The sequence below is a fragment of the Dromiciops gliroides genome, chromosome 3 (assembly GCF_019393635.1).
Source record: "Dromiciops gliroides isolate mDroGli1 chromosome 3, mDroGli1.pri, whole genome shotgun sequence".
In the NCBI taxonomy this organism is placed as follows: domain Eukaryota; kingdom Metazoa; phylum Chordata; class Mammalia; order Microbiotheria; family Microbiotheriidae; genus Dromiciops; species Dromiciops gliroides.
Window position 1 is genome coordinate 545,114,197 of NC_057863.1, and position 24,445 is coordinate 545,138,641.

At 42.9% G+C, this 24,445-nt stretch overlaps 1 protein-coding gene across 2 annotated transcripts; it reads right to left on the minus strand.

The window, feature by feature from the left end:
• Positions 1-14,021: 14,021 nt before the first annotated feature.
• KCNE3 (potassium voltage-gated channel subfamily E regulatory subunit 3) lies at positions 14,022-24,430 on the minus strand. 2 transcript variants are annotated; one of them, XM_043998606.1, is made up of 2 exons: positions 24,036-24,430; positions 14,022-16,302 (listed from the first exon to the last, which is right to left on the minus strand). In XM_043998606.1, the coding sequence occupies exon 2, from the start codon at positions 16,261-16,263 to the stop codon at positions 15,952-15,954; it is 312 nt and encodes a 103-aa protein (XP_043854541.1). In that variant the 5' UTR covers positions 16,264-16,302; positions 24,036-24,430; the 3' UTR covers positions 14,022-15,951. The 2 variants fall into 2 exon arrangements, with proteins under 2 accessions (XP_043854541.1, XP_043854540.1); XM_043998605.1 differs by having other exon boundaries at positions 14,022-16,306.
• Between the last annotated feature and the right edge of the window lie 15 nt (positions 24,431-24,445).

The window sequence follows — 24,445 nt, forward strand, 5'->3', positions numbered from 1 at the left end:
TAAGAAGTCAAGAAACAATGAAACAAAACCAAAAGAACAAACCTATAGAAGACTATGTGAAATAACTCATTGGAAAAATAACTGATGTAGAAAATAGAGCCAGAAGAGATAATTTTAAAATTATTGGACTTCTTGAAAGCCATAGTAAAAGAAGAACCTAGACACCATCTTTTAAGAAATTATCAAGGAAAACTGCTCTATATTCTAGAACCAGAGGGCAAAATAGAAATGGAAAGAATCCACTGATCCCTTCCTGAAAGAGACCAAAATGAAAACTCCCAGGAATATTATAGCCAAATTCAAGAGCTCGCAGGTCAAGAAGAAAATATTGAAAACAGCAAGGAAGAAACAATTCAAATATTATGGAACCACAGTTGGCATAACAAAAGATTTAGTAGCTTCTACGTTAAAGGATTGGAGGGCCTGGAACATGAAGTTCTGGAGATGAAAGGAGCTGGGATTACAACTAAGAATTACCTACAGAGCAAAACAGTATAATTCTTGATGGGAAAAAATGGACATTTAATGAAAGAGAGGACTTTCAAGGCATTCTTGATGAAAAGACCAGAGATTAATAGAAAATTTAACTTTCAAATACAAGACTCAAGAGAAGCATAGAAAGGTAAATAGGAAAAGGAAATCATAAGGGATTTGATAAGGTTAAATTGTTACCTTCCTACATGGGATACTTGTAACTGCTAAGAACTTTCTCATTATTAGGGTAGTTGGAAGGAGGTTAAATAGACAGAGGGAACAGGTGTGAATTGAATAGGAAGGGTTAATATCTAAAAAAAATTAAATTAAATTAAGAGGTGAGAAAGGAATACACTGGGAGAAAGGAACAGAAAGAGGTGGAATGGGGTAAATTATCTCATATAAAAGAGGCAAGAGAAAGCTGTTACAGTGGAGGGGAAGATGGGAGAGGTGAAGGAGAGTGAGTGAAGCTTACTTGCCCCAGAACTGACTCAAAGAGGGAATAACAAACACACTCAGTTGGATATAGAAATCTATCTTACCCTGCAGGAAAGTAGGATGGGAAGGTAATAAGGGTGCATGCATGTGTGTGTGTGTGTGAGAGACACATAAGGGAGGGCAGATTGGGAAAAGCAGTAGTCAAAAGAAAAACACCTTTGAGGAGGGACAGGGTAAAAGGAGAGAGAGAGAATAGAATAAATGGGGGGGGGGTGAGGAAATAGGATGGAGGGAAATACAAATAGCAATAGTAACTGTGAAAAAATTTTCAAGCAAGTTTCTCTGATAAAGGCCTCGTTTCTCAAATATATAGAGAACTGAGTCAAATTTATAAAAATAAGAAGCATTCCCCAATTGATAAATGATCAAAAATAGGAAGTTTTCACATGAAGTAATGAAAGTTATCTATAGTCATATAAAATGCTCTAACTCAGTTTTGATTGGAGAGATGCAAAACAAAATAATTCTGGGGTACTACTTCATACCTATTGGATTGGCTAATAGGACAGAAGAAGAAAATGACAAATACTGGAGGAGATGTGGGAAAAACAAGACATTAATGCACCGTTGGTGGAGTTGTGAACTAATTCAACCATTCTGTAGAGCAATTTGGAACTATGCCCAAAGGGCTATAAAACTCTGTGACATACCAATACCATTATTAGGTCTATATCAAAAAAGAGATTTAAAAAACAAAAAGGAAAAGGACCTATATGTACAAAAATATTTATAGTATCTCTTTTCTGGTGAAAGATGATTGGAAATTGAGGGGATTCCCATCAATTGAGGAATGGTTGAATAAATTGTGGTGTGTGATTATGATGGAATACTATTGTGCTATAAGAAATGATGAGCAATATGATCTCAGAACAAACTGGAAAGACATGAGCTGATGCAAAGTGAAATGTACTGTGTACAAAGTAACAGCAATATTGTAAGATGATTAACTGTGAATGACAGCTAATCTCAGCAATACAATGATCCAAGAAACTCTGAAAGTATTTATGATGAAAAATGTTATCCAACCCCAGAGAAACAACTGATGGTATCTGAATACATATTGAAGCACACTTGTACAACTTTATTTATCTTTCTTGAGGTTTTTTTTTTGTTCTATGTTTTCTTTCACAATATGACTAATATGGCAATGTTTTGCAAGACTACACTTGTATAGTCTATATCAAATTGCTAGTCTTCTCAGTGGGGTAGAAAGGAGAGGGATAAGGGAGAATATTTGGAACTCAAAGGTTTGGGTTTTTTTTTTGGTGGGGCAATGTGACTTGCCCAGGATCATACAGCTAGTAAGTGTCAAGTGTCTGAGGCTGGATTTAAACTCAGGTCTTCCTGGATCCAGGGCCAGTGCCTTATTCACTATGCCACCTAGCTGCCCCCTGGAACTCAAAGTTTTATAAATGAACATTGAAAGTTGTTTTTACATGTAATTGGAGAAAAATAAAATACTAAATAAATTTTTAAAAACTGGGCTAAAAAAAGAATCTACTATGTGCCAGATACTCTGCTAGGTATCAGAATTAAAAGTAAAAACAGAAATTAAACCATTTCTGCCTTTAAAGAGCTGGCATTCAAATAGGGGAGATAATGTATGTATACATGTGTGGGTATTCACACACACACACACACACACACACACACACATGCACAAAATAAATTCATGGTAATTGGGGGTGGATGGGAGTGGAATCAAGGAAGGCTTCATATAGAAGGTAGCATTTGAGCTGAGCCTTAGAGAAAACTAGGCATTCGAGGAGGCAGAGGTGATAAGGGTATGAATTCCAGGCTTGGGGGACAACAGAGGTGAGAGATGGAATTCTATTTATGAAACATAGCAAGAGGGGCAGTTTGGCTAAACAGTATAGTTCATGAAGCATAATAATATATAATAAAGCTGAAAAGGTAGGTTGGGTCCCGGTTGTGAAGGGCTTTAAATGATTAAATAAAGGAATTAATAGTTGATCCTAGGGCAATAGTCACTGGATTTTATTGAGTAGGGAATTATCATTAAGGGTTCTGCACTTAAGGAAAATTTCTCTGGAAGCAGTGTGTAGGATGGATTGGAATGACGAGAGACTTGAGACAGGAAGACCAATTAGGAAGCTGCTGCAATAGTCAGGTGACAGGTGATAAAGGGCTCACCTAGAGCTGTATGAGTAGAGAGAAAGTGACCGACGTGAGAGATGGTGTGGAAATGTGATTTGTCAACCCATTGGACGTGATGGACAAAGGAGAGTGATGACATCAAGGCTGTGAATGTGTATGACTGAGATGATGGTAGCATCTTTGACAAACATAACAAAATCTGGAAGAGGAGTGGGTTTGGGGGTAAGGATAATGAGTTCTGTTTTGGACATATTCAGCTTGAGGCAAGAAAACAGATGGAGACCAGTAGACCAAAACAATGGGGCTCCTAGAGGGATTAGAAGCCTTCTCTGAAATGACGGTTTCATTGCCCGGGGAACAAGATGAAGAATCTGAAGCAGCCATCCTGGGATAGAGACTTGTACCATTGTGCCCTCTAGTGGCCACATTTACTCACTGGATGTTTGAGAAAATCTGGCTTTACTGAGAGCAGGGGATTTCCACTTGCCTGTGTCATTCCTGGTCTTTATCACACTAAGTGCTGGGGGTGGGGGTGGGGAGGGGTGAGAGGGGTAGGGGTGGGAGAGGCAACTTTTCTAAGAATCAAAGCCTCCTCAAAGAGCACTCCAGCGGGAGCTTGTGAATGCCTCATCACTGCAGATGTTCAATGGAAGGCTGGATGACCAACCACTTGGGGATACATACAATGAGGGAATTCAGGTTCATTGGTTGGACTAGATGTCCTTGGAGATTCCATCTGCCTCTGAGATTCCTATATCTTGGGAAAGAACATTGAAAAACTGGACTGTAAGGAGTGGTCAACTAACCCAAGTATATTTCTTTTTTGTTTGTTTGTTTGTTTGTTTGTTTTTTGGTATATTTCTCCTAAAGAAAACTTTGGGGTGAGGGGAGGTGGTGAAGAAGATTTAGGCTTGTTCTTCTTGGCCCCAGAGAGCAGAACTAAGAACAGTGCGAGCAAGCTATAGAGAGGTAGATTTAGGATCAATGTAAGGATAATTTTTTCTAACTTTTTTTGGTGGTGATGTTCAGTCATTTTTAATCATGTCTGGCTCTTTGTGACCCTACTTGGGGTTTTCTTGGCAAAGATACTGGAGATGTTTTGCCATTTCCTTCTCCAGCTCATTTCATAGATGAGGAAACTGAGGCAAACAGGGTTCAGTGACTTGCCCCGGATCACAGATCTGAGGCTCGATTTGAACACTTAGAGCTATACAAAAATAGAATAGGATGACTGGGGTAGGGATGGTGGAAAGAAAGTGATGAGTTTTCCATTACTGGAGATCTTCAACAGGAGGATGGATGGGCATTTGTTAGGGGCACAATGAGAGAATTCCTGCTCAAATATGGATTGGGCTAGGGGCAGCTAGGTGGCACAGTGGATAGAGCACCGGCCCTGGAGTCAGGAGTACCTGAGTTCAAATCCGGCCTCAGACACTGTGATGAAATAATGGGATTTAGCAGATACTCAAAGACCCACCTGGAGATTAATCAAGACTGATTAAATCAAGTGAGAGTGATTGACTGCTGATTAAGCCTACTTCAAGTTAATTGGATTGTATCAAGTTAATTGGATTGTGATCATACCTGGCTATCCCTTAAGAAGGTGTAATTCTCAGAAACTAGACTGTGAACTCAACTTGAGAACACCTTCAAAGACAATGGATTTGGATGATGCCAACCAATAACCTTGAAGCAGTGTGTAAGGACCGCCTCTGTTCCAGATCTATAAATAAGCTTCCAAAAACAGCTTGAGGAGGAGTAGCTTTTTTTTTACCGGCTTGGCGGGACTCCTGGTAGCGCGGCACAGACGGTCTGACTCACTCCAAAGGTGGCCTAAATCGGTTTGGTGAGTTTTTATAAGGAATATAGACTAAGCCTAGATTTAAAACGATTTGTACTGTATTTCTATTTTCCTATCCTTCTAATCAACAACACCTTGTATACAATAAAGGCTCTATCTAGAAAACCAGAAGCTTCTTCCATTTACTAGTCTGGGAGATAAATTAAGGGAAGGGTTAAGTAGGGGAGATTTATGATCTAATATCCAATTTTAAATCTCACAACACTTAACACTTACTAGCTGTGTGACCTTGGGCAAGTCACTTAACCCCAATTGCCTCACCAAAACCAAACCAAACCAAACCAAACAAAAATATGGATTGGGCTAGATGTCCTCTAGGAGTACTATCCGAATTGGAATTTGGAGTCAGAGAGTCTGGATTTGGATCCTGGCTCTGTCTTCACCTCTTTGGGTCTCAGGGTTCTCATCTGTAAAATGGATTGGTTAGACAACCTTCGAGGTCCCTTCCACATATGGATCTATGATTCTGTGATCTGCAGTTCTATTATTCTGAGTTTCTGTATGATTTTTCGTTAGTGGTATGCTGGTAAATATTTAACAACTGGGTTTCGGGGGGTGGTGGTGGAAATGTCTACCCAACACATTTAAGTTTATCTACATTATTAACATTTTCTCCATCATTTTCTTAAATCTAGAAATCAACAAAATAATAAATCAAACCCTGATTTGTAATATTTGCCGATTTCAGAGGTGTGAATACTCATACTGAAAACTGAACAATGAGCTATCCTGAGTTAGTATAGCTGACTCTAGCATGTCTCTGACCCATCATCCCCTTTCTCCACGATAGCCTATATCTATCACTCTTTGTCAATTCATTTGGACCTCTGTGCTGATCATTTTGCTAGCTAAGAGGTGCAGCGGATAGAATACTGGACTTGGAGTCTGGAAGACTCATCTTTGTGAGTCCCAATCTGACCTCAGACTCTTACTAGCTGTATAGCCCTGGGCAAGTCACTTAACACGGTTTAACTCAGTTTCTTCATTTGTTAAATGAGCTGGAGAAGGAAATGGCAAACCATTCCAGTATCTCTGCCAAGAAAATGGGGTCCCAAAGAGTCAGACACAACTAAAGAAAGTTGATCATTTCTTTTATTCTCTTCCTTGTGAGATGATTCCTTAGAAAAGTGTTTTTTAAAGCTACCATCATGGGGGCAACTAAGTGGTGCAGTGAATAAAGCACTGGCCCTGGATTTAGGAGGACCTGAGTTCAAATCCAGCCTCAGACACTTAACACTAGCTGTGTGGCCCTGGGCAAACCACTTAACCCTCATTGCCCCCCACAAAAAAAATACTACTTAAAGCTATCATCACAGCTGAGAAAATTGGGAACAAATTGTGTCCAAGCCTGCTTGAGAGAGGTCTGTGTGGACCAAGGGATAATAGCTAGCATTTATATAGGGCTTTAAGGTTTTCAAAGTACTTTACAAGTATCTCATTTTATTCTCAAAGCAACTGTGGGTGGTAGGTGCTAGTATTATCTCTGTTTTACAGATGAGGAAACTAAAGAAAGCAGAGGTTAAGTGACTTGCCTAGGGTCACATAGCTAGTAATTATCTGAGGCTGGATTCGAACTCAAAACTTCCTGACTCTAGATATAGCATTCTATCCACTACCCAACTAAGTTATAACAATCTATTAGATAACTTTATTTTATTTCTTTTCATCTCAAGTTTGGTAATATAGTCAGTCACAGAGCCCACAATCTCTTAAATCCTTTCATGTCTTAACCCCAAGAAATAACTAGAAGCAATGAAAGGTGGGAGAGGGGTGAGGAGTATGTATGTATATGTGTATGTGTGGGTATGTATATGTGTGTGTGTGTAGGGGAAGATTTGTGGGGCCCTTTATATCATATTATACTCATGGCCAACTATTCTTCTAGCTCTGCTGGGGAAGAGGGAAAAGATATAAGACCCTTCCCATGTGTGGCTGATAATAGAATTGGAGAGGTGAGGTTTCTGTCTATTTCTGTAGAAAAAAAAAACCCACCAAAAAACCAAAACAAAAACCCGAACTCAAAACCATGGGGACCTTGTGCATGAAGCTGTTTAGGTCAGGGCCCAGGGTAGGTAACAGATTAACTAGGGAGGACTTTTTGGAAGTGCTAGGTGTGGACTTTACCTCACAAATATTCTTTTGTTTTTGTTTTTGTTTTTTGCAGGCAATGAGGGTTAAGTAACTTGCCCAGGGTCACACAGCTAGTAAGTGTCAAGTGTCTGAGGCCGGATTTGAACTCAGGTCCTCCTGAATCCAGGGCTGGTGCTTTAACCACTGCGCCATCTAGCTGCCCCCCTCACAAATATTCTTACTGTTCATTTTGACAGTTTTTATTGGGCTTATTTGACCAGTTTCTGGATTATATACAAGCTTCACCTAGGGCAGGGCTCTCCTTACTTTCAAGAGGCCTTAGCTTAGCCCCACCCATAGTCATATCTTCATATCAAGTTGTTTTTTGTTTGTTTTTTTTTCGGGGCAATGAGGGTTAAGTGACTTGTCCAAGGTCACACAGCTAGTAAGTGCCAAGTGTCAGAGGTCAGATTTGAACTCAGGTCCTTCTGCATCCAGGGCCAGTGCTTTCTCCACTGCGCCACCTAGCTGCTCCTCATATCAAGTTTTTACATAGGGATAGATTCTCAGCTCCTTTCAAGGCCTTTTCAGAACAGTGCAAAGGACTCTGAACTAGGAAGTAGGAGGCTCTACTTTATCTCAGCTCCATCATTAACTCACTGCCTGACCACGAGAGTCAGAGAATCCCAGAATCCTTGGGCTGAGAGGGACCCTTTATAACTTCCCATACCGGAGATCACCCAGGCTCTGCTTGGATACCTCTAGCGACGGGGAGCATTCCATTCCATTGTAGGACGGAGAGTCACAAAATCTGAGAGTGGGAAGGTATGCTCTCTATCCGAGCAAGAGTTCTCTCCCATCTATCCAACAAGCGGCCATCCGGCTGTTGCTTCAACACCTGTAATGACAGAAGACTCATTCTTTCCAGAGGCAGTCCATTCCATATTTGGAGAGCTCTGTTAGGAAGTTTTTCCTTACTTCAAATCTGACCTTGTGGGGCAGCTAGGTGGCGCAGTGGATAGAGCACCAGTCCTGGATTCAGGAGGACCTGAGTTCAAATCCGGCCTCAGACACTTGACACTTACTAGCTGTGTGACCCTGGGCAAGTCACTTAACCCCAATTGCCCCGAAAAAAAAAAAGCCAGGACTTTTTTTTTAATGGGACCTCAGAACTATGCCCAAAGGGCTATAGAATTGTGCATACCCTTTGATCCTGCAATACCATTGCTAGGTTTATATCCCAAAGACATCCCAAAAAGAGAAAAGACCTATTTGTACAAAAATATTTATAGCAGTTCTTTTTGTGGTGGCTAAGAATTAGCAATCAAAGGAATGCCCATCAATTGGAGAATGGCTAAACAAACTATGGTATATGATGGTGATGGAATATTATTGTGCTATAAGAAACGACAAGCAGGATGATTCCAGAAAAGCCTGGAAAGACTTGTATGAACTTAATTATAGTGAACTGAGCAGAACAAAGAGAACATTGTGCACAAAGACAACAATATTGTTTGATGAAGAACTGTGAATGACTTGACTATTCTCAACAATACAATGATCCAAGACAATCCCAAAAGACTATTGATGAAACATATCTATCCACCTCCAAAGAAAGAACTGATATTGATGTGACAAACTGAAGCATGCTATTTTCACTTTCTTTCATTTTTTTCTCTTTTAATCAAGTTTTCTTGTACAAAAGGACAAATATGGTAATGCTTTACATAATCATACATGTATAGCCCATATCTGATTGTTTGCTGCCTCAGGGAGGGGGGAAGGAAGAGAGGGAAAGAGGAATAAAAATTGGAACCCCAAACCATAAATAAAAATGTTTATTATTTTTAAAATGGGACCTCAATGGCAAATCTAACACATTGTCCTCTGCATGATAGTCCAAATACTTGAAGAGAGTCTTCTCCAGGCTATAGCAATCCTAACCCTCCTACACTTTTTCTAATCCAAGCTAACCATACCTAGTTTCTTCAACTCATCCTTTGAGGTCATGGACACACCCTGGCCTACAAAGGACAACTCCGGCCTGCCTGGCTCCTCACTTTCACTAGTTCCTAAACCCCATCAACCACATTCCTGGGATAGACCAGAAGGGGGCACTCCGAGATCAGACAAAAAACCCCACTCAGCTCAGAACAGGGAGAACATTGTACATAGTAACAGCAATATTGTGTGATGATCAGACTGTGATAGAATTAGCTCTTCTCAGTAATACAACGATCCAAGAAAATTCCAAAAGATTCATAATGGAAAATGCTTATCTACATCCAGAAAAAGAGCTATGGAGTTCTAATGCAGATTGAAGTATACTATTTTCACTTTTTGTTATTGTTTCTGTTTTTTCTTTCTAGTTGTTTTTCTCTTTTGTTCTGATTCTTCTTTCACAACATGATTAATATGGAAATTTGTTTAATGTAATTGTACATATATAACCTTTAAAAAGACTTACTCATCTTGAACAGAGTTTAGGAATGAAGAAAAAAAAGAGGGGAATGATGAGCCCACATTTCCTGAATCCAGAGAGAAGAATGGGGACATATGGATGAGGCAGAACTCCAAGCCATTAACCATTTGTTAAAGAGATTGGATGCCTTCAATGAATGGCACCTCACATCTTCCTCAGGATCTGAGATGCCTCCTTTCCCCAGGGTCTAACTTTTTTTTTTTTTTGGCAGGGCAATGAGGGTTAAGTGACTTGCCCAGGGTCACACAGCTAGTAAGTATCAAGTGTCTGAGGTCAAATTTGAACTCAGGTCTTCCTGAATCCAGAGCTGGTGCTTTATCCACTGCACCAACTAGCTGCCCCGAGGGTCTAACTTTTATAGGGTTTGATACCCAGACACTCAGAAGAGGCAAAGTAAAATGCAGACTCACATTGGTCGATAGACTTTGTTTTTGATCCACCAGGAGGGCCAGAAATGATGCTATTAGCACCTGTAGTCACAAAATGAGCAAGGCAAAGGTCATCTCCACTGACTAAGTGGTCATCAGATGGGCCCCTGCTCATACCTACCTCCAGAGATACAAAAATAAGTTGGGGGACTTTTCATAACATGTCAAGACATCCATCCCACCCACACTAGGTTTGGTCATCAGCATTCTTGAGGTTAGACAAGTGAATTTCATCACCGGTAAATAAATGAACAGTGAATTCATAGGTTTTAAAGTTTGAGGCATACTAAAAGAAAGACTCTACCTTATATAATTATCCCTATATGGTATATGTAAAATATGCATTAACACATATTATTCTTATATTAATATTAAATGAACAAGCTATCAAACATATATTACTAGATGAGTAAATCACTAATAATTGCTAACAATCATTACTCCTATGGAAGCACACTGAAATGATTAATACCAATTGGAACAAAACAGGGGTGTAATTAAAATCATCTTTGTCACCACCACTTTTTAAAGTCTAGAAATCAACAAAACAATAAATCAAGCCCTTGCTTTTAGCCTTTGCCAATTTCCAAGATATAACTACTCACACTGAAAAGTGAACACTTGGCTCGAATGAGCCAGTTCTATCTGGCTTTAGCACAAGCCCCATCCTAGGTCTTTTCTTCTCTTTTCCTGCCTCACCTCCCCCCCCCCCCCCCCCCCCCGACTTCCTACTCCTTCCTCCAAGTTAGAGTTGCTGTTTATCTTCCAGAGGAAGAAGGTACTGCTGCTGAGCTCATATTGATGACTAATGTTATTAAATAATATAAAACTGATTTGTAAAATATTATGGGACATGGATATACATGTCATGTCATGGCTGGGGCTGGAAGAATATGTGTAGTGATAGTCTTTGAGCGCCACTTCCCCATGTGTCAGATCAATTTTATTCTGAACCTAGCAAAAATACAGATGCTCCCTTGGGAGCTGGTGGAGTCTGTCTTATACTCCTGTAGGTTATGTCAGCTGAGGACCGGCCAGAACTCTCAGATTGGAAGGGTTTCCCATACAAGTCCAGTAAGAGATTTAGGGCCTGAGCTAAAATTGAGAGGCTCATCACCAGAAGGCTGGCTACCATTCACCTGGATTATTTCAATAGCCTTCTGGTTGGTCTCCCTGCTCCATCAAAAAAGGGAATTTTTTGACCAGGTGAAAATGTCCCCCCTTATCCTGCTCCCCCATCTCTCTTGTCTCCTCAATGAAGTTTAATTGCTCACTATTACCTCCAAGATCAAATAAAAATCATCTATTTGGTTTTTTTACTGAGATACCATTTAAAAATTAAAAACATTTAATTGATGTCTTTGTTTTACATTACCAAAAATTTCCTCCGTATCTCTCCCCTCCTCCTCCCAGAGAGCCATCCCATATAAGAAATAATATTTTTAAAGCAAAAAACCAAATCAATAAAACTGATCAATACATCAAAAAAGTCTGAAAATATGCGTAATGTACCACACTCATAGACCTTCCACTTCTACAAAAGGGTGAGGTGGGGGTTACTTATCTCTTCTTTTGAGCCATGCTGGTTCTTTGTAATTGTGTAACGTTCACTTTTGATTATTTTGTGGTGGTTCTTTCCATTTTGTAATCATTTTTTGTATTGTTTTCTTAGCTCTGTTTGCTTCACTTTGTATCAGTTCAAAGATCTTTCCACACTTCTGCGTATTCCTTTTTCCTACAGCACAGTAATATTCGATTACATTCATATACCACAATTTGTTTAACTAATTCCATAGTCAATGGTATTGACTTTGTTTCTAATTCTTTGCAATCACAAAAAGTGCTGCTATAAATATTTCAGTATATATGGGGATTTTCTTACCAGTGGTTTCTTTGAGGTATAAGCCTAATCTCTGGGTCAAAGGGCATGGACATTTTAGTCACTTTATTTGCATAATTCTAAATTGCTTTCCAAAATAATCGTACTGATTCACAGCTCTGACAATGTATCTGTGTGCCAATCTCCCCACACCCACATCCCCATTCCCATCTTTTTGTTACCTTTGAAGGTTGTGAGGTGCAACCTCAGGGTTCTTTTGATTCACATTTCTATTATTAGTGATTTGGTGTATTCCTCCATCTGGTTACTAATAGTTTGAAATTTTTCTTTGGTAAACTTCATATCCTTTAACCCCATCTATCAGGAAATGGTTTGTATTCATGTATGTATGTATGTATGTATGTATGTATACATACACACACATATATGCATGTATATGTATATTTATATACACTATGTATACATATATACATATATATATTTCAAGTTGGAATTCCCATTTTGCTATTTACCTGTGTAGCCTTGGAGAAGTCATGCAATCTCTCTGGCAGCGAGGTGGCGCCATAATGCTGGGCCTGGAAACAGGTCCAGGCTCCTAGCTGTTTGAGCAGAGGCAAATCACTTCACCTCTGCCTCAGGGTCTTCATCTGTGATATGGTGATAGTAATAGCACCTACCTCTGAGGGTTGTTGTGAGGATAAAATGAGTCAATATATGTAAAGCGCTTTGCGTACCTTAAAGTGCTACATAACTGCTGGCTATTACTATTCTCTGGGCATCACTTTCCTCAGTAGTGAAACGTTAGGGTTGAATTCAACTATTTTAAGGTTCCTGCTAGCTCTAAATCCTATCATTGAATAAAGTATAAGAACACCAGACTTAGCTTCAAGAAATGTTTAGGCTTTGAATTCCAGTTCTGCTATTTACTAGGCATGTGATCTTGGGCAAAGTCACTTAAGTAAAATGGACTTAGTAAGCAGTTTCACTCCCTTCCTTATAGGGTCATTGTGAGGAAAGTTCTTTGTAAGCCTGAAAATGCTATAAAAATGTGAACTGGAAACTTTGTGTATGTCTAGCTACAAATGCATGCCAGTGCATGGGGCATGACTGGAGCTGGAGGCATCTGGGGGGTGGTGGTCTCCCTCAGTATATGCAAGACACTGTGTTAAGCACTGAAGACAGTAATCATGTTCCCCTAACTCTTCTCTAGGCTGAACATAATCATTTGATGTCTCCAAGCCCGAGTTTTTTATCTGTAAAAGGAGGGGCTTGGACTAGATGCTGTCCAAGGTTCCTGCCAACCCTCCATCTATGATCCTGTGAACTCACATTTTATACAGGGTGTCCCAAAAGTCTTAGTGCAATTTGACACCTTAATTGCAATTAAGATTTTTTTAGACACCATGTATAGTGCTTTAAAGTTTATAAGACACTATACAGGTATCTCATTTGAGCCTTGCAACAACCCAGCGAAGGGCCCCCATTTTACAGATGAGAAATACCAAGGTTTTAAAAACAGAGGAGAGAGGTCACACAGCTAGGTGGGGATCAGAGGCAGGATTTGAACCCAGGTCTTGCTGACTCCAAATTTTGTGCTTTAGCTCTCATAGCACATTGCTTCTTGGAGAAACATCTCAGGTTCCTTTCACTAATATTCAAAAGGTACGGTCTCTAATTCCCTTTCCATGGTAGCCCTCCTCTGCATATACTCCAGTTTGCCAGTGTCCTAAAAAGGTGGCCTGGGGGACAGCTAGGTGGCGCAGTGGATAGAGCACTGGCCCTGGAGTCAGGAGGACCTGAGTTCAAATCTGGCCTCAGACACTTGACACTTACTAGCTGTGTGACCCTGGGCAAGTCACTTAACCCTAATTGCCTCACCAAAAAAAAAAAAAAAAAAGCTGGCCTGAAACTGAAAACAATACTTCAGAATGGAGTCCTGAGTTGGAGAGAGGTCAGTGAGACTCCTAGAACACTAGGCTGGACTTTTATTTGTGCAGCCTAAATTTTACCTAGGAGTCAGGTGATCCAGATTCTAATCCTGGCTCTACTATATTCCTGGGAGACAATCTTGGGCACTCACTTTGACTCAGTTTGTTTATCTGTCAAATAGAAGGAATAACCCCTCAGCACTACTTACTTTCAGAGAGTTTCTATGGATCCAATGATAAGACATATGAAAATAGATTTGAAAAGAATGAAGCATTACACAAACTTGAGGGATTGTTATTATTTTCAACAAGAGATATTGCAGTAGCCCAGCCCACTCTCTCCTCTCTGCCTCCCCCTGTGTCTCCGATCTTCTTTTTTCCATTACTGACTCAATCTCCACTGGGCATCAGTCCTCTGTGCCAACCAATTTCTTTCTGGATGGTCGAAGGTGACATCTGGAAGCCTGGTGGGTAGGAACATGGCTCTTTTCATTCCAAAGGATGGAATAGTAGAGGTGGTATTTGGCTCAGTGTGCCCAACAGTTCTTTCCGCTACTAGCTCTTAAGGCCCATGCTGGGATCTCTAAAACTCTGGAGTGAGGTATATGATTGGCTATTGTCCTTCTTCCCCTCTTTCACACCCTGATGGTCATCTTCTCAAAGCACAACTTTTAAGAACCCATCTCTCCCCTGTGGCTCCAAATAGCCAAAAGAGCAAAGGTCAGACTCCACGATATGGCATTCCAGGCCTTGAATCTGCCCTCTCTTATCAGTGCTTTCTTGTACTGCTCCCCATCAGGTACTTTATGCCTTAGCCAGATTGGGAGACCCACAATTTCATCCTTTCCCATTTCTGTGCCCTATTCACCAACTATTCCCTTTACCTGGAATTCCTTCACTTCTCTCAATATTTCTCTCTTGAAATCCTCTACAAACGTCAGGCTCTTTCTTTAAATTCGTCCTTAATCATGAAGTAGAGGGAGAGTTTCAGGCTGACCTTCTTGGGATCAGCTAAGTCAGCAGAAGCATGCCCCATGCCCCTGGCTCACTCCTGCTACCCAAATACAGACAGACAAATAGTCACTAGCAGGGACCCCCATTCTCCTGGAACACCCAGATGGTATACAAACCCTGACTTGTAAAACTCATGGAAGGAAACCCCAGGAAGTTAATGTTAACTCGAAGTGAGGAAGTGTTGACTCCAGAGCCCAAGACAGGTGCAGCTGGGGGAGACCCCCAGATTCCTCAATCTTGCTTCCATCTGCTATGTCCACAATGCACCTCAATCATGTTGTGCTGTGGCTCTGGGCCTCCCAGGGCATATTTGGCTGTTCTCAAGGTCACTGTGTTTCATTGACTTTTTTTTTTTGCGGGGCAATGGGGGTTAAGTGACTTGCCCAGGGTCACACAGCTAGTAAGTGTCAAGTATCTGAGGCCGGATTTGAACTCAGGAACTCCTGAATCCAGGGCCGGTGCTTTATCCACTGCACCACCTCATTGACTTCTTTTTGCCCATTGCTGCTAGGAAAATGTTTGGTGGCAGCAGCTGACTCCCAGGGGAGATTGCTATCAGATCTTTCAACTGGCTTTCTTGTGTACCCTATGCTGCAATATCATGGCATGCCTACTTCCTGTGGCCCAGAGCTTACTTTCTAAGATTGCTTTGGCACACACACACACACACACACACACACACACACACACACACACAATTCAAATGCTGCCTCTGCTGCCTCCTCTTCCAGGAAATCTTCCTTGGTCTCCCACCTCACTCCACTTCCACCCAGGGGCCAATCTTGATCACCCCACACCAGCTAGAAATATTCTCTCCTTTTGAGCAGATCTGCCCAATCCAGCCCTGTGTTTGTACTTTCATTATGGTCTTTAGCATATTCCACTTTGTATTATCATTATCTGTACACATGTCTTCTCTACCAGAGTTTAAGGGCTGTCATTCTTTCCTGTGTACCCCCCACAGCACTGAATTACATATGGGTGCACTGAGGGACTGAGTCACCTGTGTGTCACAGAGCAAATTACTCTCTGGATTTCAGTTTTCACAATCTATAAAGTGAGAGGGTTGGACACGATGTAGACCTAGCTCTAAATCCTGGGAGGATCTTTAGCATAGCCAGATTCAACATCAGAGATCTGAAATGCTGAACTCTTGGGCATTCTACTTCCCAGCTGGGCTGTCAGGAATCTGCCTGCCTCTGGGTGCCCTGGTCCACCTCCTCGCCATCCCCACGGCACTAGATCATTGACACTCGATTCTTGATGTAGACATGGTAGGGGTCACTGCGCTTGTCCACCTTGCGGGAGCGGGTATAGCCTAGGATGAGGCTGCCCACTGTGATGGCAAAAAGAAACATGACAAAGAGGATGTACATGTAGGAATTGTCATCTCGGCCGGGTGTAGTCTTCTGGGAAGGCTGGGTCTGGGTCTGGTTATGAAGCAGTGGTCCTGGTTGACAAGGAAGGCTCCTGTGTAGTGTGGCATTCAGGTCTCTCAGAACTGCCTGTAGGCTCACGTACCAAGGCTCTGTCCCATTGGAAGTCTCCATGTCCCTAGGAGGCCTCAGCAGCAGGGTCTGGGGTTCTCACTGCCTGATGAGAGAGGAGAGGGAGGGAGGGAGAGAGAGAGAGAGAAAGAAAGAGAGAGAGAGAGAAAGAGAGAGAGAGAGAGAGAGAGAGAGAGAGAGAGAGAGAGAGAGAGAGAGAGAGAGAGATTTCTTTCTCTTCTTTATTTGAAACTATACCTAACCTTAAGGGTACCTAGATGGCTCAGTGGATAGAGCACTGGACCTAGCGGTATGAAGAACTGAATTAAAATCTGCTCTCAGACACATATAGCTGTGTGACCTTGGGCAAGTCATTTAACTTCTGTCCCCCTTAGTTTCCTCAACTATAAAATGAGGATAATAATAGCACCTACCTCTCAGGGTTGATGTGAGGATCACATAAGATAATATAGGTAAAATGCTTAGTAGAGTGTCTAGCAGATAGTAGGTACTTATAAATGCTTGTTTCCTTCCCCCTCCCTTAACGGTCCAAATCCAATCCCACCTCTCCCAGGAAGCCTTCCTAGCCCACACAGCTACAACAGTGAAAGATGAAAATCAGGGCCATATGCTAAGGGACTTGGATTAGCTCCAAGTAGCCTTCTAGGGCTAGGTTCTTTGCAGAGTATATCTCTTTCAAATATCCCCACTTTATCCTAGGGGCAGCTAGGTGGCACAGGGGAAGTGACTATCCTGGGGTCACTAGGAAATGTCTGAGGCAGGAGTTGAACTCAGACCTTGCTAACTTCAGGTCAAGCACTCTACTCACTGCACAGTTCAGCTGGGTAGCCAACACTACCTCTCTAAAGATTTCTTTTCTTTCCCACTTTCTTGCTGATAGGGACCTTCCTCTCCCTGCTGTCTTGGAGAAAGACATAGAAAGGAAAGCCCTGTCTGGATGGTGAGATAGCCTCTGCCCTCAGAGAGCCTGAGGGTCCAAGGTGGTCCCTGTCCTTAGGGAGTCCCCCACCCATTCCTGGGGAGTCAGCTTCTGCCCTAGCCTGAGGGAGATACATAATAATCATTAAGGTGGAGAGCATTACCAAGCCTCCCAAAGAGGATGGGGGGCAGGGGAAACTATGGAACCTCATAGGCTTAGTCTGACAAGGCTTCTCAGAAGAGGGTCAGTGATTCAGGGGGTTCGGTTTTATTTCAAGTCGGGGCCATATGCACTAGTGTGTCCAGCCCCACCGTTCTCTATCCAGCATCAGGGTTTTGCTACTCTGCCCCAGCTCTGGGGACCCAATAACAACTACATCCAGCATCAGGAAGGAAGCCGGCCTGCGATCCTCCACGAGGCCTTTCGCCCCATTCCTACTTCCCTTTTCTGTGGCTTCTTTCCAGTTCTGATCTAACACAAAGGAACAGAGACTTCCCCCTTTCCCTTCCTCCTTATTGCTACACCCTGATTCACTGTCCCCCAAACATCCCAGGATCACTCTTGTCTCTACTCATGAAATGCCCCATGCCTGGAGTGACACCCCAGGGGGCTTTCCCCTCTCCTGACCCTCTATCCATTGCCTCATCGGCTTTCAAGACCTAATCAAATTCTGTCTCACTCTAGGATCTCATCTAATCCGAATCCCTCCTTTCACAAGTGGGGAAGATGAGGACAAGAGAGGGAAAGGACATGCCCAGGATCACATGAGTCGACAGCAGGGCTAAGACCCAGACCAAGGTCTTCTGACTTCCCAGTCTTGGCTTCTTCCCACTATACCACATTCTGCTTCCCAATAAACTGAACTAATTCATTCAGACATTTGCCATGTACTTACTGTATGCAAAGCACTGGGCTGGGGGCTGGGCTAGCATTTATCAAGTGCCTACTATGTGTCAGGAACTGCACCAGACACCAGGGATATAAAGAAAAGCCAAGCATAGTCCCTGCCCTCAAGAAGCTTACAGTCTAATAGGGGAAACAACATGCAAACAACTATGTGCAAACAAGGAATATACAGAATAAAGTGGAGCAAGTTTAGAGGGAATGCACTAAGATTAAGGAGGACTAGGAAAAGCTTCTTGCTGGAGGTGGGATTTTAGCTAAGCCTTGAAGGAAACAAGGAAGCTAAAAGGCAGAGATAAGGAGGGAGAGAGTATGGAATGGCTGGCCTAAGGAAAAGCAAGGAGGTCAGTGTCACTAGATTGAAGGCTATGTGTGGAGGGAAGCAAAACTATAAGAGGGAAGCCAGGTGGTGTGGTAGATAGAGTGCCAGGCTTTGAGTCGGGAAGACCTGAGTTCAAATGCAGCCACAGTCACTTACTTAGCTGTGTGATCCTGGGCAAGTCACTTAACCTTATTTGCCTCAGTTTCTTCATATGTAAAATGAATTGAGGGGCAGCTAGGTGGCACAGTGGATAGGGAACTGGCCCTGGAGTCAGGAGGACCTGAGTTCAAATCCGGCCTCAGACACTTAACACTTACTAGCTGTTTGACCCTGGGCAAGTCACTTAACCCCAATTGCCTCACACACACACAAAAATAATAATAATAATTAGAGAAGGAAATGGGAAGCCACTCCAGTTATCTTTGCCAAGAAAACCCCAAGTGGGGCGTCACAAAGAATCAGACATGACTGAAATGACTCAAGAACAAAAGAATGAGAAGACTAGAAAGGTGGGAAGGGCCAGATTTTGAAGAGGTTTAAAAGCCAAACAGAAGATTTCATTTTTTTTTTATTCTGGAGGAACTAGGGAGCCACTGGAATTTACTGAATAGAGGTGGTGACATGGTTAGACCTCTATCATGGGAAAAGCAATCTGAGAGAAGGACAGACTGGATTGGGAAGAGATTTGAGTCAGGGAGACAAACAAACAGCCTATAGGCTCAGAGCAGGGGGGCGGGGTGTAGTTTTTTTTTTTTTTTTTTTTTTTTAGGCAATGGGGGTTAAGTGACTTGCCCAGAGTCACACAGCTAGTAAGTGTCAAGTGTCTGAGGCCGAATTTGAACTCAGGTACTCCTGAATCCAGGGACGGTGCTTTAACCACTGCGCCATCTAGCTGCCCCCGGGGTGTAGTTTTAATAAGATGAAAACTCTGCCCACAAGGAGCTCAGTCTGTACTATGGAATCAAACATAAACACAGATAAAACATTATGCAGGATAAGCAGCACATCAGGGAGGAGCAAAGTGATCTGAGAAAGAGAAAGGTGATCACTAACTAGGGAGGACAGAGAAGGCTTTCTGGAGGAGGTAGTTTATAAGCTGAGGTTTAAAAGACTAGAAGGAATTCAGCAGGGAAAGAGGGGAGAAAAGGTAATTCATGCTTAAAGAAAAGACATCGAAAGTGGGCAAACTCCAGGTCATTTTGAGACTCCATGGAACTAACCATTTAATCAATTTGTACTTAATCAATATACATAGTTATTGATGGATCAGAGACGTAACTGAACTATGTAGTATCTCTGTCTAGAGATAGGTGCCAGATTGTAGTGGTGAAATAGTAAATAAAAATTTAAGAGATACTCAAGAGATACAGAGGTTCACGGGAAGTAAAATGGAAAATTTTGATTATATAAAGTTGAAAAGTTTTTGCACAAGCAAAACCAGTGCAGCTAAAATTTGAAGAGTAGGAAATTTGGGGGGAAATCCTTATAGTTTATTTCTCTAATAAAAGACTTATTTCTCAAATATATAGGGCTCAAATAATAGAGCCAAATTTATAAAAATAAGATCTATTCCCCAACTGGCAAATGGTCAAAGGATATGAACCTACAGTTTTCAGAGGGAAAAAAAATCAAAGTTATCAATAGTCACATGAAAAAAACGCTCTGTCAATAACTGGAGAAATGAAAATTAAAACAACTCTACTAATTCACAGCCATTAGATTGGCTAAGGTGATAGAAAAGGAAAATGACAAATACTGGAGGGGATGTGGGGAAAATAGGTACACTAATACACTGTTGGTAGAGCTGTGAACTGAATGAAAAGCAATTTGGAACTATTCCCCCAAAGTTATCAAACTGTGTATACTCTTTAATATAGCAATTCTGCTATTAAGCATATATGCCCCCAAAGAGATCACAGAAAAAGGAAAAGGACCCATGTGTACAAATATTTATAGCAACTCTTTTTGTGGTGGCAAAGAATTGGAAACTGAAGGAATGCCCATTAACTGGGGAATGGCTGGACAAGCTGTAGTATATGATTGCGATAAGAGGGTTTCAGAAAAACTGGGGAAGACTTGTATGAATTGATGCAAAGTGATGTAAGCAGAACCAGGAGAACAATTTACACAGTAGCAATATTGTAACAATAAGCAACTGTGAAAGACTTAGCAACTCTGATCATTACAATGACCCACCACAATTCCAAGGGACTTGTGATGAAAAATGCTATCCACTTCAAGAGAGAGGACTGATGGACTTAGAATGCAGATGGAAGCATCCTTTTTTCTCTTTCATTTAAAAAAAAAATAACATGGATAATGCAGAAATTTGTTTTGCATGATTTCATGGGTTTTATATTTCTTAATTTCTCAATAGGTGGGGGATGGAGAGAATCTGGAACTGAAAACAAAATAAAATTGAATTTAAAAAAAAGAGAGAGAAAGTTGACTTTCAAGTCAAGAAGCCCTGGGTTCAAGTCATATCTCTGACAATTTGGTTGTGTGATCCTGGGAAAGAGCCTTAACCTCTTAGTTCTCTAGGTAATTTCCTAGGCCTATAAGTTGTAAAGAAGATGCCTATCTGCATTGGTAGAGGGGGTTTCTTTACCTGGGAGTTCCTATACCAGTGGAATCCCAGGTCCAGTCCGTGTGTGTGTGTGTGTGTGTGTGTGTGTGTGTGTGTGTGTGTGTGTGTGTGTGTGAGAGAGAGAGAGAGAGAGAGAGAGAGAGAGAGAGAGAGAGAGAGAGAGAGAGAGAATTAAAGAAAGAAGTTGGTGTAGGGAGTACCACTTTATGTGCTGTCTCTCCCTATCAGAGTGTGTGAGTACCTTGAGAGCAGAGACCATCTCTGAGCAGGAGGAGAAATATCTAAACCAAGTGAAAGAGGCCCAGAGAATCTCGAAGTGTTTTGCTCCTCTCAGACAGTTATTCAGTACAAAAGGTAAATATTCCTGGGTCCAAGTTAGCAGTAACACCCTCTGGTGTGTCCCTATGGACTAAGGGTTGGGCAGGCACTCCCACCCACTCACCTCAAGCCACTCCTTAACAAACAGCCTATGGGGGTAGCTAGGTGGCACAGTGGATAGAGCACTGGCCCTGGATTCAGGAGAACCTGAGTTCAAATCCAGCCTCAGACCCTTGACACTAGCTGTGTGACCCTGGGCAAGTCACTTAACCCCAATTGCCTCACCCCCCCCCCAAAAAAAAAGAAAGCTATTGATACAAACAAACAGCCTATGGCCTCCCTTTCATGACATGTTTTCTCCTTTCTCAGGTTAACTTCCACATTTTTATCTTCTGTCCTAAGCTCCCCCCAATCTTTTCTTCCTTTCCTTACCAATCAATAAGGGATCTTGGGCTCCATGCTTGCTGAGTGAAACATCTGCTTTCCTCCTGACATTGCTCAGGTTGCTTATTGCCTTCCATTGTCATATAGTTCTATTCCCCATATAACCTGGTTCAGTGGAAAGGGTCTTAAAGGCAGAAGGCTGAGGCCCTAACCTTGGTCCTGCCATCGACTTGCTGTGTATGACTTTGGGCAAACTACTTCAAGTGGCCGGTGCCGCTTGTCTTGCTAAACTAGGGAGTTGGAGCGGAAGCCCCCTATGGGCCCTTTCAACTCTCAGGTACTTGGGTGCCCTCTAACACCATTTCTTCACTGGAAAATGTGGACAGTGGGTTTTGAGAAATAGCAACGGTGTGTAGTGAGGAGAGGTCTGAGCTGGACCGAGTCAAAAACTCTGGTTTTAAGCCTCAGCCCTGCCACTTAATGAGTTTGTGACCTTGGGCAATGCACATGCTACAGAGCCCAAGTTCTCCTTAGCCTCCCTGACTCACCCTTCTTGAGAAATCTGAGGCTCAGGGGCATTAAATGACTTGCTAATTGAATGGAGGAAATAATGCAGGGCTGTGGTGAAAATCAAACAAGAGGAGGTATTGAGAAAGAGCTCTGAGCAGGAGGAGAAATATCTAAACCAAGTGAAAGAGGCCCAGAGAATCTCGAAGTGTTTTGCTCTTCTCAGTCAACACCTCCCCCTCCCCTGCTTCTGTTCTTCAGTTCTTTGCTCTTTCAAAGGCATTTAGACTGGACGAGTCCTATAGGGTGGGGTAAGGGTGTGCCAAAAGGACAAGGATGCTAAAGAATTTTGCTGGTAATTTACTCAGTTTAAATATCCCTATGTGGGGGCAGCAGTGGATAAAGTACTAGCCCTGGATTCAGGAGGACCTGAGTTCAAATGCAGCCTCAGACACTTGACACTTAACTAGTTGTGTAACCCTGGGCAAGTCACTTAATCCTCATTGTCCCACAAAAAAAAAAATCCCAATGCAGGACAGTGTCGGACTGGCTGTCAGGATACCGGGGTCCTAAATCCTGCTTGTCAATCACTGGCTTGCTGTGTAACTTGGGAGAAGACATTTTCTATTTTAGGGCTCCTTTCTCCATTTGGAACATGAGGATGTGGGTGGAAGTAGTGGACTAGATGCTCTGAGGACCCTTCTAGCTTTGACATTCTGTGATTCCTGCTAGTAGATACTCAATGCCTGCTTTCTTGTCACTCTTCGTCCCAGGAAGTTTTGGGAAAGAAAGCGAAAGGTCTTCAAAAAGCAGCTAGGTGGATAGAACATTGAGCTTGGAGACAGGAAGACAAGATCAAATTCAGCCTCGAACACTTATTAGTCATGTAACTAATAAGGGGGAAGGGAATAAGCCTTTATAGAGCACCTACTATGTGCCAAACACTATACTAAGCTTTTAACAAATATGATCTCATTTTGACCCTCACAACAACTCTGGGAGGTAGGTACTCTTTTTATCTCCATTTTGCAATTGAGGAAACTGAGTCTGTGACTTGCCCATTCTTACACAGTGTCTGAGGCTGGACTTAAGCAAGTCACTTAACTGCCGCCTCAGTTTCCTCAACTGTAAAGTGGAGATTAAAATAGTACTTACCTCCCAGAGCTGTGATGAGGAAGAGATGACATCCGATTTGTAAAAAAGCTTAGCACAGTGCCTGGCACATGGGAGGCTCTATGTAAATGCTTTATTCCCTTATTCGCCCCCAACCCTTTCCCGTCAAAGGGGAAGAAAGGGTTCGAATAACCCGAGATCATGGAGCAAAATTAGTGGAGGAACCTAGATCTGTCTCCTGGCTTCTCGCCCAGATCTCCTACCACAGCAAGGAGAGGGGAAACCATCCTGAGTCTCTAGCCTGGGCTTGCAGTAGAGGACAGAGAAAGAGAAGGGGGAGGCAGAAGGCAGGACGAGCTTCTCCACGTTTCCTCGCCCATCCGTGTGCCTGTGCCTGCGCTTGTGCCCCAGCTCCTGACCTCGCCAGACCCTCACACCTGCGCGGGAGCGGACAGGAGCTCGGAGAGGAGTCCGGTGTCGCGGTTCATCCAGACCCGCGGCTCATCCAGACTGCCGCCGGACCTGCGCCCCGCGGCGCACGTCGGGCAGCCTCCTCTTCGCCCTCAGTCCGCCGCTCCGGGGTCCCTTGCTGCTCAGCTCAAGGCGCTCTTAAGTGCCAGGGCTGCCCTCCGGGAGCTCACGCTTTCCCAAACCCATGCTGCCCCTGTAGGTGCTCTCCACGAGGTTCTCTTCCACCCCTCCACGCCCCCCCCCCCGCCCAGTATTAGGAGGGCGTCCCTCAAGCTTGTCTCCCCCCATACCTCACAGGCTTAGCTCCAAGTAATCGCCCTCAAGGGTCTGTCCAGTGCGATCCACCGCTTGCTGGGCTCTGATAGGTAGATCTCCGCTCAGCTATCCGGCCACCTCTTCGATCGATGCTCTTCCCACACCAGGGTTCTCGCCCGCCGTGATTGCCCTCGGGGCTGTCTCTGCGCTGGATCCCCGTCCCCGCTCCCAGCGAGCCTCTCCTCCAGATCTCTGGGTCCCCTTTCGATCTCTTTAAGCCAGAGCGCCCTCAGGGCCCCTACTCTGCAGATTCCTCAGAGTTCTCTCCAGGCGCACCTCTAGGCATTTTCTCCGTATCTAAGTCCCCTCGCTTCACCCAGCTGCTCTGGACTCTAGCCTCTTCGGTGCCTGACTTTTTTTTCTCCTCGGGTTTCTTGACCGCTCC